Source organism: Pleurodeles waltl, chromosome 3_1 (genome assembly GCF_031143425.1).
Source record: "Pleurodeles waltl isolate 20211129_DDA chromosome 3_1, aPleWal1.hap1.20221129, whole genome shotgun sequence".
NCBI classification, from domain to species: Eukaryota; Metazoa; Chordata; class Amphibia; order Caudata; family Salamandridae; genus Pleurodeles; species Pleurodeles waltl.
In genome coordinates, this window is record NC_090440.1 from 1,976,420,553 (window position 1) to 1,976,440,154 (window position 19,602).

A 19,602-nucleotide genomic window follows, 5' to 3' on the forward strand; every position below is an offset into this window, starting at 1 on the left:
ATGAAGGCCGTATGTAAGTGCAAGGTCTATTATCTGTGACGCCCTGGGGGAGGGAATGAGTGGCATAGATTGGATTGGAAGCCGGGGAGCATTCCACACTTCATCTTCAGCCTGAGTGGACTCAACAAAGGCTGAGTCAAGTTCAATTTGGACATTAAGGTCGCCTGCGATGATGACACGATATTTAAAATGAAGTTCAGATAGAAGATTATGCAACAGATGGATAGTGTCAGACTGTTGGTTAGAAGGGCCTGGTCTGTTATAGATATTAATGCATAACACAGGAGTACCAGAGTCTGGCCGTATTGCTATGGCTAAAATGTCACAGGAGTCAACAGCAATTTCCTTTACCTTGCCCATCTCAGACAGCTTGACCCAAGTACATAGGCCCCCGGTCGCCCTTCCCCTAGGAGATTGAATTGCCTTTTTAGTAAACGAACAATAACCTTGTCTATACACACAATCCGTTGCCCAAGTTTCCTGAAACATGCAGATGGAATAGGATTCGACGTAAGCCCCCCACTCAGAGTCAAACAGTTTACTCTTGATGCCTGCCACGTTCCAGGACAATAAGTTCCCTGAAGCAGGTGGAATGCTACAAGTGGGCGTGCCAGAATCAACATCCAGAGCTAGATTAAAAATTACAACAGGAATGCAGGATGAAGCACTTAGAGTGGGACCGCCCAAGCTGATTAAAGGTCTTTGAGGTGACAAGTGTGGAACGCTAAATTTGCAAAAATTAGGAGGGCGTAGTCAATCCACGTCAGATGTGTCCCCTAAAAAAACGGGGTCTCGGGTATCAGCACCTTTAGGGTTGCAGACCAAAGCAGCCCCATCAACAGGGAAAGACAACAAACCAGGAAAGGCAGCAGAAACTGGAACATTACAAGGATTTTTCTTGACCATAAGAGGATGAACGGGCAGGATCTTATAGCCCTTAACAGGCAGACATTCTCTGAAATATATATCCAAGTCCGTTCTCAACATGTTGCGGGCTTCCATCTGCAAAAGCCCCGTGACCAGCTCAGGATTAACAAAGTTAATTTTGATAGTGTCCCGCCCACTGGGACAGCCACGCACACGGGCGGCAGAAACAATATCGGAATGGATAATAGAAGCACAGCCCCTGGTGTGGCGAATCCAATATGACACCTTGTTAATAAGAGAGGAAGTGTCTTCCCTGATGTGAGATGTAAGAGGAGGGACATTACACAAGTAAATGCAGTTTGGATTAGACATGTGAGAAGGATGGGCCACAAATTGGTCAGAATTAGGAAAAGAAGATGTCAAATGTGCTGACAATGGGGCCAAATGTTTCCAAGGAAATGGCTTGTTGGAGGGGACCTTGTTAAGATCCCCAAGCGATGGAGAAATAACTGGCAATACAGCCAGAACCAGTGGACAGGAAGATTGGGCTGGCGCTGGAATCAAAGTACACTGAGAGGATGAATCAGATTTTTTGAGGAGTTTGAGGACCTCAAACAGTAGACCCTTCAGCTCCCCAACTTCTCGTTTTAAACTGGAGACTATTGTTAAAACATCTTCTCCTGGAGGATCACAGTAAGTGTTGAGAGGCGGAGGAATCAAAGATTGTTTATCACCCGCCAAATCAGAGTGGTTCAGGATGGAGAACCGATTTACACAAGGAATCCCACTAAGGATGGGATCAAGAAAAGTAGCATCCGAATTGTCAACTAAGCCAGGTGGAGGTGAAGAATTGAGCAAACATGACTGCCTAGAAGAGGCAGGAACCTGGGCAGAAATTTTCGGAGGCTGAGCATCTGTAGAGATATTAGGACCTATTGTTAAAAACAAAAGTAGGGTTCAAGGTTTCAGTCTCTTGCAAGCATTACCTTCCTTTTCCTTAAGAATAGATTCCACTTTCTCAATTAAGTTGTCGATTTCCCTAGCATTCACATCGGCCCTAAGAGAAATCCCCAGAAACAAGCGTTTCAGTGCCAAAATAAAGGCTATTTACACCTGGACATCTTAGAAGTGATGTCGGTGTCTCCCACGATGTCAGAGGGGAAGCTCTAAACGTGATCTTTTCGCATTCAATGCTTTTTCCAGCAGGTGCCTCTGCATAATATCACTATCAGTGTCTAACCCACACCTCCAAAACGTCTGTGGTTTATCACAGGAAGCCAGGATGCCGTGAGATTCCACATGGCTTCAGTAGACCTCCACGTCTCCCAACCCACCATGGTTCTCCTCTACAACCAGCATGGAACAGAAACACCGTGGACAAGAGACACTGTAAATAGGGTGACCAGGTGTCCCAGATTTGCGAGAACAGTTGTCGGCCTTCAACAGCTGTCCAGGCAGATTTCGGCAAATTTGGCTTATGTCCTGGTTTTTTGAGAGGGTCAACTGAAAACAGTGAAAGGCACTTTTTTAGGTGTTCCAAAGCAAGGCTAGTTAGCAGCTGCCATAAGTTAGCAATTTAACTAACAGATATGATGCTGGTTTTAAAAATTAAATTTGATTTCTTTTCATAGTGTCTCTTCTGTGTTTCTATGTTGATGAGGCCTGACAGTCTTTGCCACTTCCTAGATGTAAAATTATAGTCCTTCCTCTTTTTTTGCAAGATGTCTAGGTTTTCGGGTCACAACATCTGGTCATCCTAACTGTATAAGGTAAGTGAAAAGAAAACGAGGAAGCAAAGGGAGATCGGGAGCGATCTATGGCCTGCTAGAGCTGATTGTAGAGTGGCGGGAAAATGGTTGTGCTCTTCTCAGAATGCCAAGGAGTGCCCTACCCAGCCACGGGCACCCAAAGGATGTTCGATTGGCAAGGGGTTCAGCGATGCAGATGCAGAGAAACAAGCACGATGTGCAAAGTCAAGGAGCACGATCATTTTCAGGTGTCTGTAGTGTCGCACTCGTGATGGAACGAGTGCTTACAGTGGGAGGGGGCACTAGGTCCCTATCCCAGGGGTGTAGGAAGCAATCCACCCGTGTACGTGACCCTGTGGTCTAACCCGGAGGGTCTTGTGTGTGAAATAATAAAAAGGCGTGGTCCCGAGGGGCAGGGATTAGTATGGACCCGGCTGAGGCTCGCAAAACTACAGTTACTGGGATGGCGTCTTTCTTAGGCCTTGATCCTGTGCGCACGCTGCGATCACGCTGCTTCCGCCACTACGAATGTATGTCGGAACAACGCATGCTGGAACAACGCATGCCTGAACAACGCGGTCGGAACATCGACTGCGTTGTTACCACTAATGCCTTTACCACGACAGCCTTACCAACAATTTTTCGTTGTAAAGGCATTCCTGGTGAAGGCATTAGTGAATGGCATGCATTTTTCCAGCATGCGTCCCCCTGAGCCCTCCACCCCGCCCCTAAAAATGACCGTGACCCCCCCGGCCCCACCCCTAAAACCTAGAACCACCCCTGCCCCTAAAATTACCCCAACCCCCTACCCCACCCCTAAAATTACTACAACCTCCACCCCACCCCTAATACCTAAAACCACCCCAACCCCGCCACCTGCCCCTAAAACCTAAAACAACCCCAACCCCCACCCCGTCCCTAAAACCTAAACTACCCCAAACCCTGCCCCTAACACCTAAAACCACACCAATCCCACACCCCGTCCCTAAAATTACCCCAACCCCCACCCCTAAAACTTAAAACTACCCCAACCCTCCACCCCGCCCCTAAAACTACCCCAACCCTCCACCCTGCCACTAAAATTACCCTGACCCCTGCCCCTAAAACCTAAAACCACCCCAACCCCGCCCCTAAAATTACCGCAAACCCCCACCCCGCCCCTAAAACCTAAAACCACCCCAACCTTCCAGCCCCGCCCCTGACATTACCACGACCCCCCACCCCGCCCCTAAAACCTAAGACCACTCGCCCCCTGCACCCCACCCCTAAAATCTAAACCACGCTGACCCCCCACCCCCAAAAACTAAAAATACCCGACCCCCCACCCACGCCCATAAAACTAAAAATGCCCCTACCCCACTCCCCGACCCTAAACTACCCTGACCCCCACCCCTAAAACTAAAAATACCCCAACCCTCCACCCGCCCCTAAAACTGAAAATACTCCAACCCCCCCTCCCCGCCCCTAAATCTAAACCGCCCCTATAACAAAAAATACCCCGACCCCCCTCCCCACCAAACCTAAACCACCCCGATCCCCCACCCCCTAAAACTAAAAATACCCCAATCTCCCCGCCCCTAAAATAGCCCCACTTACCTGATCACGTCGTTCTCCTCAGCTGACTCCCTTCTTCTGTGCCTTAACTACGCATGTGCGTGGTTCAGCACATGCGTGGTTAAGGCACCAAACAAGGAAGTCGTGGTTAATGTTGTCCTCGACTTCGTTGTTAGGGAGTCGTGGTTAAGGCCGTTTCCCGCCACTACTACTGACAATCCCTTGCACTGGCTGCAAGCTGGGGAAACACCACAGTGTATTGGACAAACTTCTACAGGGTGATCTGAAGAAAAAACAAAGGACTTGTTAGCGGCATCTATATCATTACTCATCCCGAATGCCCCCACTCTTCAGAGTGAATGCTTGATAGTACCGGCTCCAAAAAGTACACCTTGCTGGAAAACTTCGAGCACATCCCCAACAATTTGGCAAACACGACGGAGGGAAAATGTCACCTCCTGACTGGAAATCCAGGACTATAATAAAGCCAAGAAGTGGCTTAAAAAAGAATCAAAGATGCATTTGCAAGTGGGTGTGCAGCCTGCAGCCTGACTGGCTAATATTCCTGATCAGTAGAGCTGTCCACCAATGCCAATCCAGGAAGATGAACCCTGAAGCAGAACATTTTACAACAGCAGAACAATAGGGCTGACTGCGTCTCAGAAAGAGGTTGGCATCCAGTGTAATGCTGCAAGAGTTAGAAAAATCCTACAGACAGATATGTTGTCGACAGTTACAGAGAAAAAAATAAAGAGCTTCTGAAGTTGATAAGACTGAAACAATACTTTTGCCACACTGGTGTTGCAGGGAAGCTTCACCATTGTGTAGATGTCCTTCCTCAGAGAGAGACCAAACGTCCCGATCCCTGTACCTTGCAGCACTCTTTATCCTTAAACTGAAACTTCTGCACACTTCAAGACTTCTTGCATAGCTAATCGTAAAGAGCTGCATCCTTAAAGTTATTCCTGGATGATCCATCTTGTTCCTTTGATAAGTACCACCCCGTGGCCTAAAACTAGAGCATTGTAACCAGAAATGTGGTGATTCATCTATTCACACTATTTCCAACAACCTTTGCGAAGAAGGAACTGGCGAGACTGGAACACCTCAATGCTCGCAATATTCTCCATGGTGATGTGAAAGCTGACAGCACCCTGCTCTCGTGATGTGTGAATTTGATCACTGTGGTCACCTCTCCCCAGATGTCTTGGGTAAATAAATAACAAAGAACACGAAGAAGTCAGTGCCCTGAATTTATGTCATTACCAAGCAGCATCAATAGAGAGCAACACACTCTCCAGCATAAAGGATTTTAACCACTATTCCTAGGTAGGTAAGGTGGCCTTCGACAAGTAGGCAGGCAAGGGGGAAGGGGTGAGCTGAAACACAAAATACACATACAAAGTTAACAGTGGAAAACATATTTGTGTGATACTACGAAAGGTAGCAACACAAAAGTAAAGCTACACGGTGAATAAAGACGTCTGCCACACTCTCAAGGGATACATTGTCACTCTCTTTTCTACCTTCTCTACGTGATTTTTGTAATTCTTGGTGAAACAAATACTGTCCGCGTTTCAGGTTTGCCCGTTTTCAAGATGAACAGGATGCCTTGGCACCGTGAGTTTCAGTTTGTTTGACTTGCATAACATCTCCTACCTCCCACAGCTTATTTTTCACCCTCTCATGTACGTCATAGCAGGCTTTGTATTTGCTTTGAGGGGCATCTACTTTTTTCATGTTTCCTTCCCCATGTACGTCAACCAGGAAGGTTCTAATTTCGTCCGAGGTTGTGCCCCCACTAGGACGAGGATTCCCCAATATCTGAATGGGAAGTGGAGCAAAACAGCCACAACATATCCAGAATAGCCATTCTGCCAGGGATACCAATCACAGGTGCTAAATGTGAACACGTTTATCTTAGGCTTCATTCCCTCGACCATGCCATTTACCTATGGGCAATATAAGGTAATCTTATGGACATTTCTTTAAATACATTTTTCATAAAATCAGAAGTAAACTATTCACTACATATACAAGACTCTCTAGTTCAACTTTCTTTAACCTTTTGTCTCCTAATATTTTCACTAGAATGTGTATAGAGGTATCATTTACAATCATCACCGCAACCCATTTGGAATAGTAGTCCACTAAAACTAACACAAATTTTTCTTCAGCACCTAATCCTCTTACAGATCAATTTATATCAAAGGTCATTTTACACAACGGTCTACTAGGGTCTTCAATTGGGCATAAGGGAGGTTTGATAGTAATCTTAACTTTGTCACTGGAGCACAAGGGGCACAGTCACATACCATCTGGTCCACCATGGAGCTCAAACATAGCCACCAATAGCAGTTTCTAACCCTGCTCTTGGTAAGTCTTCATCTTAGATAGCCCTTTTGAGCCGATCTAATTCTTTTTCTCTCAGCTCAATGGGAGGTACTATTTCACCCCGCACACAAGTTCCTACAGTGATTACTCTGTTCATCATGATTTCCCAAAATGTTTCTAAAATTTCACTTATATTTTCCTTACAAGGTCAACCAATGAGCACATATTCCCTATTTTGTATTTTAGTGTGTCATCTTGTTCTTCAACAATCACACTAAGTGAAACTGGCAAAATCACTTCCTCTACTTCCGCAACATCTTCATTCTAATATTTATGTGGAGAAATGCTGGATAAACAGTCAGCCCCAGATTTTTCAAGCCTGGGAGATTCTCCATGGTGAAAGTTTACCTTTTGAGACGAAGCAACCACCTGCTAACCCTGGGCGTGGTGCACATTAAACCTTTGGTGCTGAAGCCATGAGCCAGCAGTTTGTAGTCCATGAGGATGACAAAAGGGAAATACCATAAATAAAACGTTAAAGGTTTGCCAGTCCAAAAACAAGTTAAGGCTTCCCTTGCAACTACTGATTAGTTTTTCTCTTTCATGGATCAAGAAGTGAACTTAATGATTTGTTCCTTGTTGTCAATTATTTGAGATCATTTGGTCCCTATCCCTTACGACTAGCATCAAAACAATCCACGTAGGTGCTTTTGTGATCTCATTATTTAATTTGGTGAGGGCCTCTCAGCAGTCTTGGTTCTGAAAATATTGGACCCCTTCTTTAAAAGTGATCTCATTGGGTGAACAATGTTGACAAAACCCTGGGCAAATCTGGAATACAATTCTGCAAGCCATAAAAAGGACTCCAAATCATCCTTGTTGAAAGAAGCAAGAGCCCTTCATTCAGCTTGGACCAAATTGATTTGGATTTAACACCATAGTTTGATAGGTGTGCCCAAGATATGTGACTGAACCAACTCTGATTTGGCACTTGTCGTTCCTTTTTTATGATGAGATTGCCATCTTTTAATCTCTGTACGACACTCTGTGATCAATCGCATCTGTTCCGTACATTAGCACATTATCCTTGAAATAGGCAACTCCTTGAAAGTCCTTCTGAATCTGTTGTATCATTTGGTGGAAGATCTCTAATGGAGAAGCAAAGCCGAATGACATGCTACATAATCTGAAGCACTGCAAAGATTAATTAATGATGTAAGGAGCCTAAAAAATGCACAAAGTTGGATTTGCTGGTATTCAGTAGATATACGGATAATGCTGAAATACAATGCACCACCCATCTATGTTAGGGAAGGGTTGACGGTCAACCCAAATAGCAGAATTTAAATCTCTTAGGTCAACACATAAGTGGAAATCATGACTCCTCTTATTTTTGGGCTAGAAGTATGGAGACTAGCAATTCAGAAGCCTCATTCCACTCAATAATTACCTCTCTCACAAAGGTATGTAATTTTTGTCTAGGGTTAGTTTCAATAAGTTGGAATGGAACACAATTTGCGAAAAACAGGCTTAGCATTATCCTTCAATTTAATATGATGCTGGAAGCTCTTCAAGTACCCTAATTGATCCGTGAACACTTCTGGAAGTGAAATGTCTCTGCCATTAAATGGATCTTTCAACAAGTAGAACAGGATTAGATGAGTTAGGTTCAAAGATACTACTCAATTCCCATTGGTGCCTCTACCCTAACAAATTTGAATTGTGCATACTTTCACTACAGTGGTGCCGACTTTGAAAGAAATTGTGCATGGTTTTATTAGAACTTTCTGACTTCCCGGGAGAATATCGGGTTTTGTAAGGTTGTACTGCCCATTACTGAATATTTCTAATAAATATTTATTATCCATCAAAGTAAAGGCTGCGCACAAATCAGCTAACACCTTCTTCAAAAGATGGAATTAGTATGAAACACAAGTTTATCAGTAGCCTCCCCTATTTCTTCTATAGTATGGACTGATTTATTTTGGGTTTTCCTATAAATCCTCACATAATGCCATTTTCCACCACACTTCCTGTGATTAAGGTTACCAGAGTGGAACCTTTTTTGTTTGGGCAAGCTATTGACAAATATAGATTGGCCAATTCCAATGTTTTTCACCAGGTACACCTCATCACTCTTATTTTTCTCCTTTATTTTATGGAGAGTATGTTTCACTGGACTCTTCACTTTGTTACACACTCTGCAGTATGTTCAATGTGTTTTGCAGTTTCTAATTCTTTTTCAGGATTTGGGTTGCTATCTAATTTTTTGCTTGTATCTTTGGGTTACTCATTGGTTGCAGATAAGTGAATCACATAAGTCACCAAATTGACATGTCTTTGATAAACCCATAAGGGAACTAAGGTAATTGGCAGCCATTTCAGTTTTTATTTGAACCCAACTAAAAATGTATGTCTTTTAAGCAGAACATTTATTTTATCACAAAAATGGTATTCAAATATCTTCAAAGTAGCTTGATAAACATCACGTTGTTCTCCACTTCCTTCTCTATTTCTTCAGTCCCCAGATTATGCAAACATATATCTTGTTTCCTGATTGGAGAACATTTTTAACACCAATTGCATTAAGGTACTAATTGAAAGGTTGTATCCATTGCATCCAGGGCAAGGAAGATTCCACCACTCAATTTAGAATTGTAGGGTTTATTCATTCTAATTGCTGCTGTGTGTGTGTCAAATCGATATCATGGGAAAGTGTTTGGTGCGAGTCGCAAATAATGTTGAGACTATTACTTAAGAATGCTGTGGGATTACTGTACACTCTGCTTGAGCGCGTATATTTTAGCTTGTCCTAGGTCTGCGGCCTGCGCCCTTTTACCTACATATGTCCTCCGATTTCATTTATTCCGATTTATTCATTTTTAATTAGCCTGCTTTCAGCTGGGATGTTTTTTCATTTTCTAATCAGCTGTAACTTTGTGGTTCTGTGAAAGCATTGATATTATTAAACTGTGCACGACATTTCACCATGTATCTATGTCCAAGGTTGGAGTCTGAGTACATGGTAAACTAAATAGCAAGTGCCACCACAAAAGTTTGCAAACAGTTCAACACTCAGGCACTTGCCCATGTCAGGACTTTCCACAGAACAAAAATATGTTTTCTTATAAAAACACTGTGTAGGCCAGGTGACAACAGGGAGCTAATTCCTGCCAGGATTCCATCCATGGTGCATGCCATTTCATTGCTGACCTCGGCCCTGTGTCCACAGCCAACCCAGGAGACAGCGGGCAGACTCCTTTCCTTCAGGTAAATGGAGTGGGTGCTCCTCTCATGGATTAAGTACAGAAACATAGGCTATCAATGCTATGCTCTCGCTTAGGAGTTACGGGTTATGTGGAATTCATCTATGCATATTATTTCAATATGTTGGGACTGTTTATTTTCTTGTCGCTGGTCACCAAAATTCTAATACTGTTAACACTCATTGCCCTAATAATTGCAGCACACACATATATTTTATCCTGAAAAGTCACAGAGTGTCATGTTCAAGCTGCCACAAATCGCCTTCTCTTCCAGGTTTGGGTGAGGTGCTGCTAGCTAACCTAAAAGGTTGGACCGACAGCAGCCTAGACTCAGTCACCCACAAACTGCTGTGCTGCCGCCCCTAATCCACCAGTCTCATTCTAACAACAGGATTCCTACGACAAGAGAGCATGAAATAAAATTATGCATCCATCACTAAAGAGTGGGGGGCATATTTATTCTTGTTTTGCACCGAAGTTGCGTAATTTTTTTTAATGCAAATTCAGTGCAAATCTAACTCCCTATTTATACTTTGGCGCTAGCAAAGTCATGGAGTTAAAGTCATTTTTTGGACGTAGAAACCTACCTTGTGTCAATGAGATGCAAGGGAGGCGTTCCCATGCAAAAAATGACTCTATGGCCTTAGCACCATATTTATCCCCCATGCTAAAATCACGTATGGGGAGCAGGGGTCAAATAATGGTGCAAAGCATGCTTTACTCCATTATTTAATGCCTGGGTCAGGGCATGCGTTAGGGGACCTGGGGGCCTATTTCCATAGTGGAACACCATAGAATAAGCCCACAGATGCCATCCCCAGGCCCCAGGGACACCCCCACCCACACCATAGGGACAGCGGAGGATGGTGGACCCCATCCCACTTAAGTATAGTTAAGTACAGGTAAGTACTTTTTTTTTTAAGTGCCATTGGGGGCCCTGAAATGAGCCCCCCTACAATGGCAATGGCCATGCCCAGGGGACCCTGGTCCCCTGTGCTGGCCATTGGGGTGGTGGGCATGACTCCTGTCTTTTCTAAGACAGGAGTCTTGTGGTATGGATGGTTTTGAATCAGAAAATGACGCAAGGTTGGTTAGAGTCATTTTCTTTTACTCTAACCTGCCTAACGTCATTTTTGGTGCAAAACCCCCTTCTTCCATACCGCCAGCCCCACCCGGCTAACGTCATTTTTTTTTTTTTTTACGCTAGCCTACCCTTTGCACCAGCTTGCACCATTCCATAAATATGGTGTCTGGATGGTGCTCAAAAATGGTGCAAGCCGGTGCTAAACGTTTTGGTGCAAAACTGTTTTAGTACAGTTTTGCACCAAAAAGTATAAATTAGGGCCTTTGATTGGTGGCTTACAATGCAAGTTTGAGAAGCAAATTGAGAATTGCCCTAAAGTTTCCTCATAAATGGCACTATGGCGGTCATTACAACATTGGCGGTAAAAGCCGCTTACCGCCGTGCAGAAGACCGCCAACACACCGAAGCGGCTGCGGAATTCCGCCACAGCTATTATGACCCACATCTCAGAACCCGCCAAAATTCAGACACCCACACAAGTCCGCCACACCAGTGATAAACTGGCGAAAACAAAACCGACACCGTCACGCCAACAGAAATACGCCCACACTATCACGACATACGAATCCACGCGGCGGTCTTTCAACCGCGGTATTCCATTGGCGGTACACACCGCTGCGCTAAAAAATCACGCACTCTCACAGCCACATTGGGCAATTCAAAATACACACAATTGATACACATACACACACCACTCCCACACACCCAATACAATATAAAACACACACCCACATCACCCACAAACCCCTACAACAAAAATTGAGAACGAAGCACAGAGAGAGACACCACCAGCAAGTACAACAGCATCCACAGGCAGATAACACCATCGGTGTCCTCGTTCCTCGTGGAGTGTGTAGAGGTGAGCGTTTTCCCTTTGAAATTCCTGTTTCCACCGTGTTTTTATCCACGGTGAATCCGCCCCGGAAAAGGTGGCGGATTGGCCTGTCATAATAGTGTGGACGGTACATTGTCTTCCGCCTGTCTGTTGGCGGTGACCGCCGCGCTGTTTGTTTGTACCGCCGTGGCGGTCGGAGTGTTAAAGTGGCTGTCTTTGTTGGCGGTTTCCGCCACGGTCGTAATTGCAAATTTTTTACTGCCAGCCTGTTGGCGGTCTTACCGCCGCTTTAACACCGTCCGCCAGGGTTGTATGTCTTTAAAAACCTGTTTAATTTAGCCAAGAAATACCCTTAGTGTGGAAAAGATGCCTATATTTTCGTGAGCGTGAGAGGAAGTCTTGGCAGGTGACGATACTGGACCAGGGAGTCTTTAATGGCGTGAAAATACCATTACAGACTCCATGGGGAAAGTGAAACGTTCAGAAGAAAGCATTGACAGCACACAGCAAGGGCCATGCTGGGAACCCAAAGCAGCCCTGGCAATTTTGTTAGGCAAGCCCCGGGTCAGGGAGAGGGGAGAACAAAGTATTGCTGCTTTTGTTCTTTTGTTACCGGGGGCTGATATTGCAGCACTGCTGCAAAATCGCCCCCCAGTAATAAAACCTGCACCTACTGCTGAAAAACTGGCCCGACTCTTCCAGCCCACTGGAAAAATGCCAGATGCCCGCTATGGCCAGTCCGACCCTGCACACAGCTCAGGAAGGACACTGATGTAATAATAAGGTTAGCCCCGATTATAGAACAGTGAACGTAGTTCTAAAGAAACAGTCAATGTAATATTTTAGACACTGCTGGTCCTGCCGCACGGAAACGCATAAAGAAAAAACATCTTCCCTCAGGAGGCTGATGTACCAACATACCTCATATATTCTCCGTGGTTTGCTGACCTGATATGAGGGAACTGGTGTCATAGAGACCAATACTGGCATTAGAAGGAGGATGTTCCCTTGGTATACACAGAAAAGCGGCTACGCCACAGCATGGATTCTTCACGGCGTGGCAGTACTTATCTGCCCCTCCAGCTTAAAAATTAGTCCCCAGTGTTATGTACATAAATAATGAAGAACACAAAGAAGTCAATGCCTTCAGTTTATTTCATTACTAGCTTAAGCGTCATTGATGGAGAGCAACACGCTACTCATTGAATAACGATTCCAACCAAAGTTCCAAGGTAAGTGGGGGAACAATTCACATGTAGGACTGCCGAGGTGAGAAAGTGCATAGTGAATCAGATAGAGGTAGATGGGTAAGCAGTAAAGGGAAAGGGAGGAGAATAAAATACAACAACTCCAAACGTGATCATTCCTCCATCACCGCCTGTTCTAGCATGTGTTTCTACCCATTGTCACCTTCAGTGTCCAACCGACCGGGGCCAGGCCATAGGGAGGAGAAGTGGTAGGCACTGTAAAGTGTGCATGTCAGTTTGGTTGGCTGTCTTAAAACAGCCACACCGACATGCACCGACATGCACACTTACATTTCTCCAACCCATCTGTGTTACACAACCATGTGGAGAAATGGTACAGACCCCCTGTGCCTGAGCGAGCGTCAGACCAGGCTGCAAAGGCCAATCCCGGTGCTGCTCTCATGTTTGGTATAGCATGAGAGAAGTGCCTGGATTGGGAGCCAGTGCTTTGTGCCCCAGTGACTGCCGGGAGGACGAGGAGAACCGAGGCGGCCAGCACCGGGACTGGAGCAGCAGGTAAGTTTTTATGTTTTTTATTATTATTATTATTATTATTATTAGTATTATTATTATTATTATTATTATTATTATTCCCCTAACCCCCACCACCACTTTACATTGACAGCAGCTGCCACTGTTGCCACTACAGACATATGCTACTGTATAAAGTAGCCACCGCATAGTGAAGTGCCAGAGAGGAGACACAAGTCATGTGTTTCCAAGTGGCTCAAACGCTAGTCAATTGCTTCGTGGCATGCATGGTCTCTGGGTAACTGACCATCTTGGACAGCAATGAAATAAGGGAGGACAAACATTTGTAACCCATCCCACCGCTCCCGCTGCTGTGCCTAATTTCTTAAGCACTGCTCACTGAAAGGTGAGGTAGGGTCAGCAGCCTCACTGACCCCATTCCACTCTGTGACAAGTTGGGACTACTGCCTTCCCTCGTTGGCTAACCTTAGGTTAGCCAGTGAGGGAAGGCAGCAGTCCCAATTCTCCTGGGACCTCTAAGGCAGAGCTGAAGGTAAGTGTTTTTTAAAAATTCATGTTTGGTGCGTGTATGTTTTAATATTTGATAATGAGTGTTACGAATGGATGTGTGTGTGTGAGAGCGTGTGTGAATGAATGAGTGTGAATGTGTATGTGTGCATGTGTGCCTGTGTGTTCCACCCGCCACCCTCCTAAAATTACCAGCCGCAACTGGCAGAGGGCCAGTCAGGAACCAGAGAACCCACTCTCTCTTTCCACCTGTACGTCCAGCTGCCGCTGGCTGACAGTCGATGCCATGAGAATGAGTGAAGCAGAAGGCTCATTGATTTTTAGTCAACCACAGCATCTCGCTCTCTTTCTCTCCAGATTTAAAGGGGCAGGTTTTGTGGATTAAGGCCACGGAATGCTGAGGGCAAAGATGCTACACCAGTGTTTAGAGCAGGCTGCTTTCGATGGAGCTGTCAGCATTCCAAATTTCCAATTAGTTTTAATAACTGGATACATGTAATCTGCTGAAAATGTGTGGCAGGTAAACGTGGGTTTTTTAGAGTTTCCCATTTTCACATAGACTACAGCCCAACTGTGATGCAGTGTGACCTCCCCCAACTAACTGACCAAGGAACAAAGGAAGAAACAGCTGATTCAAGGGAGGCAAGAGGGAAAAGAGGGCTCGAGGGAGAGGGACAGGACAAAAAGGAAACAAAGGAGGATGAGCAAAAAGAAGGAGTAAACAAAGATGGAAGCTATGAAGAAAAGAAATGAAAGAATTAAGGAAGGAATGAAAGAGGGATCTAAAGATGAGAGGATGAAAGCTGGGAAAGAAAGAAAGAAAGAAAGAAAGAAAGAAAGAAAGAAAGAACGGATTTGTAACGTTAGCATGGTTACCTTGGGAGGTCTGAAACTGAAGATCTGAGGTTAGTAAGTACTTGTTTACTTAATAAGCTTTCCAGGCACTCCTTGAAAAATCAACAGAATTCCTTGAAATGTATTCATCTAAAATTATTGGTATTCTAGCACCACTACCTATTGTGTCATAATGCCCTTATTCAAGCCATTTTCGTGCCAACATTTTGTTCTCGCTGGCATTATATGGACCGTTTCCATAATGAGGATAATGTATTCATAATGTGTCTACCTTTGTAGTTGCAGCATTCTGGGCACAGTAAAACCTGCCTCTATACAGAACGGGTGACTATTTGGATAGTTTCTTGTTACACAACAGAAAAGTGGTAAATCTTATATTTCCCAAATACCAAAAAGGTGGCAAACATTTAATTTCTTCACAAAGTGGTGATGTAACCCCAAATGTTCAGAACGTTACTATGTGGATGTTTTTATGTGTAATAGAGAATTAAATCATGCCTGAGAGGAAGTATGTTACCTGAGACGAGGTAAGTTATTCCTGTAGAAACCCTTATGGAGAAACCTGTAGCCATACTGAAATTGAAATTGCAATTATATAGCACTTACTACCACTGATGAAGCATTGGAGCGCTTTATGGCAAGTAGCACACTACCCAGGAGCCGATAGACAGTGGTTAGTACATTGGTTATGGATACTAGTCTTGCACGCAAAGGAAACCATTCCACGCATATACTCCAGTTTCTTTGCAAGAATTAGTCACTTAAATGTGATCATTAGAGTAGGCTTGGTAAGAAGGAAATGCTTTCTGAAATTAATATTGTTATGATTTCAAAAAAAGCGTAAGACAGACAAGCATGAGGTTTAGAGTAGTTTATGTACAGAAGAGGCATGTACATGGGGAGCAGAGGTGCATTAAAAAAATAATAAGGGAAAAGTAAAAATTTAATTCAAGGTTAACTTTTTATGCAGAATGTTAAGGAATATAGCAGGTGGGGAGTTTTTGTGATAGCATGCAATATGTGCATGTACCCGCCTGTGAAAGAAACAATCTTAAACTCAGCTCTAAATGAATGTGGCTTTTAATACTCTTTCTATAGACACTTTTAAAGACGTGGCAGATACTTGCCAGCTGCAAAAAGCAAGTCCAATGCTTGTTGAGACCCCTCCACGAGCGACTGTCAAGCAGTGTGAAATTTAAGCACATTCTAGTACCTGCAATTTTACACCACCACCTTTGACCCACAGGACCCAACGCAAGCAGTACTTTCAAACTCCAGAAAGGCTCCTATTGTATTTCTACTAGAGCAGTACATTAATTGCTATAAAGCATCGCTACAGTTATGCAAATCATTACACCCTACATAAACTATACATATAACACATATGGTAAGTAGACACTTAGGGCCTCATTATGAACACATCGGGATTTCCCGCCGTGTCCAGGCTGGCGGTCTAAACACAGACCGCCAGCCCGTTGAGGACCCCACCAGCCCCATAATCAACATTCCGCTGGGCCAGCGGGTGGAAACAGTGTTTCCGCCAGTCGGCCCAGCGCAATGTTGGGCCTGGACATTGCCGACGGCTCCACATGGAGCCGTCATCAATGTATCAGTGCGGTGGGTGCAGCAGTACCCGTCGCGCATATCACTACCTGTAAATCAGGCAGTGACATGCACAACGGAGCTGTGCATGGGCAGCGCAGGGGCCCCCAGGGAGGCGCCGGGACCCCCATTCCGCCAGCCTTTTCCTGGGGGGGAACCGCCAGGGAAAGGCTGGTGGACACAGGTTCTTTATCCGTCAGGCAGCGCTGCTTGCAGCGCTGCCCTGTTGGATAAGGAACTTCGCCATCATCAGGCTGCCTGGCGGCGGTAGCCTGGCTGTGGCAGAGTTCCACCTGTGGCAGTCCCGCCATGAACATAATATGGCGGTCTGGACCGCCATGCCAGTGGCGGTAATTACTGCCACCGCCGCCATGGCGGCCCAGACCGCCTATGTTCATAATGAGCTCCTTAATAACAAATATAACAAGGGAGTTGATCAACACATGCAGCAATTTTCATATGTAAATTCAGTTTATGTTTATATAACCCATTCACTACTTGGCTTGGAAGATGCTTTACCCTGCTTCCAACTGAAGAGCAGCAGGCCCCAGGGAACAGACACCATTTTCTGCCAAATGGATGTGTCTGATATCACCTTGACCCTCCAACCGTAACCTCGCCTTGTATCGCTAACAGAAATGGTATACTTAGATCCAAAGGACCAAAAGGTTTGTAGAGACAAAAGACGCACAGGTCTATGTGGTTATTTAGAATTATCTGGAGTGTTTTAGGGAGTTCTGAAGTTTACATAAATAAATAGTGTAGCTGCCACCCCAAGTACCATGTGAATAGTTTTTATTAGTCAACAGTTATTTTATGTGAAAGGATTTCTCCTTGTCTACTCCTTCAGTTTCTGCTCACCGACAAGACACTTGGAGGCACTTTGAAGAAACTGACAATATGGTAAACTGTGATAGTTTTCCGACAGACCAAAGATTAGCACACAGATATATCAGGCGCGGCCCGTCCTTTAGGGCGCAGGGGCCACGCCCCCCAACCCACCTTTTGCCCCTCATGAAGAGTGCCAGTCAGGCTAAAGAAAGATCAGCCTGGCAGACACTCTTCATTTCAGGTCAGACAGCCAGGAGCAGACATGCGCGATTTGTGCAGACTCCTGGCTGCCTGAGCTGAACTTTGCTGGTCTGAGGAGGTCACAGCTCCTGTGGGCGTGACCTCCTCGGCTCAGCAAAGAGGCCTCGAGGCCATCCCCCAGGTGACGAGGGAAGCGTCACCCATTGACTTCGACCTGGGCACTTCATGTTTAAGCCCTGAAGCGCCCAGGGCGAGTGTCAATCATTGACTCCTCGTCACAGAGTGGGGTGGGGTCAGCAGTCTCACTGACCCCATTCCACTCTGTGACAAAGTTGGGACTGCTGCCTTCCCTCATTGGCTGACCTTAGGGAAGGCAGCAGTCCCAACCCTTCTGGGACCTCCAAGGCTGAAGGTAAGTGTGTGTGTGTGTGTGTGTGTGTGTGAGAGATCTTTTTAAATGAATGTTTGGTGCGTGCGTGTATGTTTGAATGTTGATGAGTGTTGTTAATGGATGTGTGTGCCTGTGTGTGTGTGAAAGAATGAGTGTGTGTGCGCTTCCCACCCATCCCCCTCCCTCCTAAAGCTGCCGGCCGCCACTGAGATATATCATCACAATTTTATATATTCACTTTTCCTGTCACATAAAACCTGACAGGCACAGGTCGCTGCCTCACTTTTATGAGAAAATCAGACACTCTCTCCTTCTTTCGATCAGAGCAGAATCACCACTTTTAGGGCGCTTCTTGAGGTACCATGATTTAGCGCTTAGAAGGGCATAATGATTCTAAAGCAGGATGAAAGAAGAGAAGGAACAGAAGGAGTGAGAGAGTAAGGAAATGATGTTGTGAAGGTTGAATGAAGGGCACAATGGAAGGAAGGAGATAGGAAGACGGTAGGGGCGAGACAGGGAATTGAAGGAAAGACAAACAAAGGAAGGAAAGGGAGGTGAAAAGAAGGAAGGCAGGGTAAATAGAGGCAAGGACGAACTCAGGACATTGTGTAGCTCAGCAGCTCATAATGATTCTTAATAAAAGAATACCTCTGACATAAACTCACAGGCAGAGCAGGGATGAAGATCAAGACGTAGGTCTGGGCCAATCTGTAAAAGGAAAACATACTTTAGTGCAAAAAATCAACAGTGGTGGAGGGTTGCAATGGCCACAGAAATTGTTTGGGGTAGTCTACTAAAATCCACAAGGAGGGCATTAGGCTTTAAACTGGCACCGAAAGTAAAAAATAAAAAATAAAAAAACAGGGAAAGCTTACATTTTCGTTCTGATTATTGACACCGATTTTTTTTAAACAATACATTTGAAAATTATATTTCACACAACGCGATAAACTCCTAATCCAAATGTAATATCGGCACTATACGAAATAAACTCGATCATTAGACGTCTTGGGTATTCTAATTAATTCTCAATTGGGAGTGATCCAAATATTTTCCAATCAACATAAAAGACAGGAAAAACTTTAGAGTGTTAATATGATGGAATCTAGCACTGCAAAGCCAATGCGTTTGGCTTCGAACTGAAAGCGCCTCTTAATGTATTGTTGAGTTTGTGTGACATTATCGATGAGTGAGTGGGTGAATACAAGACTGAATCGATGGGCAGAGGAATGTTTGAACGAATCAATGAAGAGATTTTTCCGCTATACACCAGACCAAATGACTTAAGCAATTCTTTTTTCCTCACAGGAATGCACTGGTTACAATTGACCAGGGTATAAGCTCTATGGAGTCCAGCCAGTAGAAACAGAGGAGCAACCCACAGCAATGCAGTGGATACAAGCAGGTCCAATAATACGAAAAGCTGTGCCTTGACAGTGACTTGAAAGAAGGATGAGAGGATTCAGCTTCATGCTCCACTGAGACGGATCTCCTCTGAAAAGATGCTAGCAGTTCAAAACACCTGAACAAAGACCAGGTGTAAGATGGCTTAAAGACAGGCGAAACACACAGATCATTGCAGTTGTGTCGAGAGTTATTGAGGATAGTATGAGATTATGAGCACTATGTGGTTGAATAGGAGACATTTGTATCATGTATATAGTACTTCAATCTCCTAACAAGAATTTGAAGTGCTCAAATTTGCCTAAGACTTCTGGACGCTCTCTGGAGTGCCCGTAGCAAAGGGAGGCGGTTATCATTTGACCTATATAGGACATTCTAGGTTAT

General features: G+C 44.7%; 1 protein-coding gene across 1 annotated transcript in view; it reads right to left on the reverse strand.

The window, feature by feature from the left end:
- Positions 1 to 19,602, reverse strand: part of LOC138283650 (multidrug and toxin extrusion protein 1-like) — a 446,218-nt gene that overhangs the window by 237,636 nt on the left and 188,980 nt on the right. Inside the window, exon 5 of the mRNA XM_069221586.1 lies at positions 18,480 to 18,522. Within this exon, the coding sequence (XP_069077687.1) occupies positions 18,480 to 18,522 (43 nt within the window). The remainder of the gene's footprint in view (positions 1 to 18,479; positions 18,523 to 19,602) is intronic.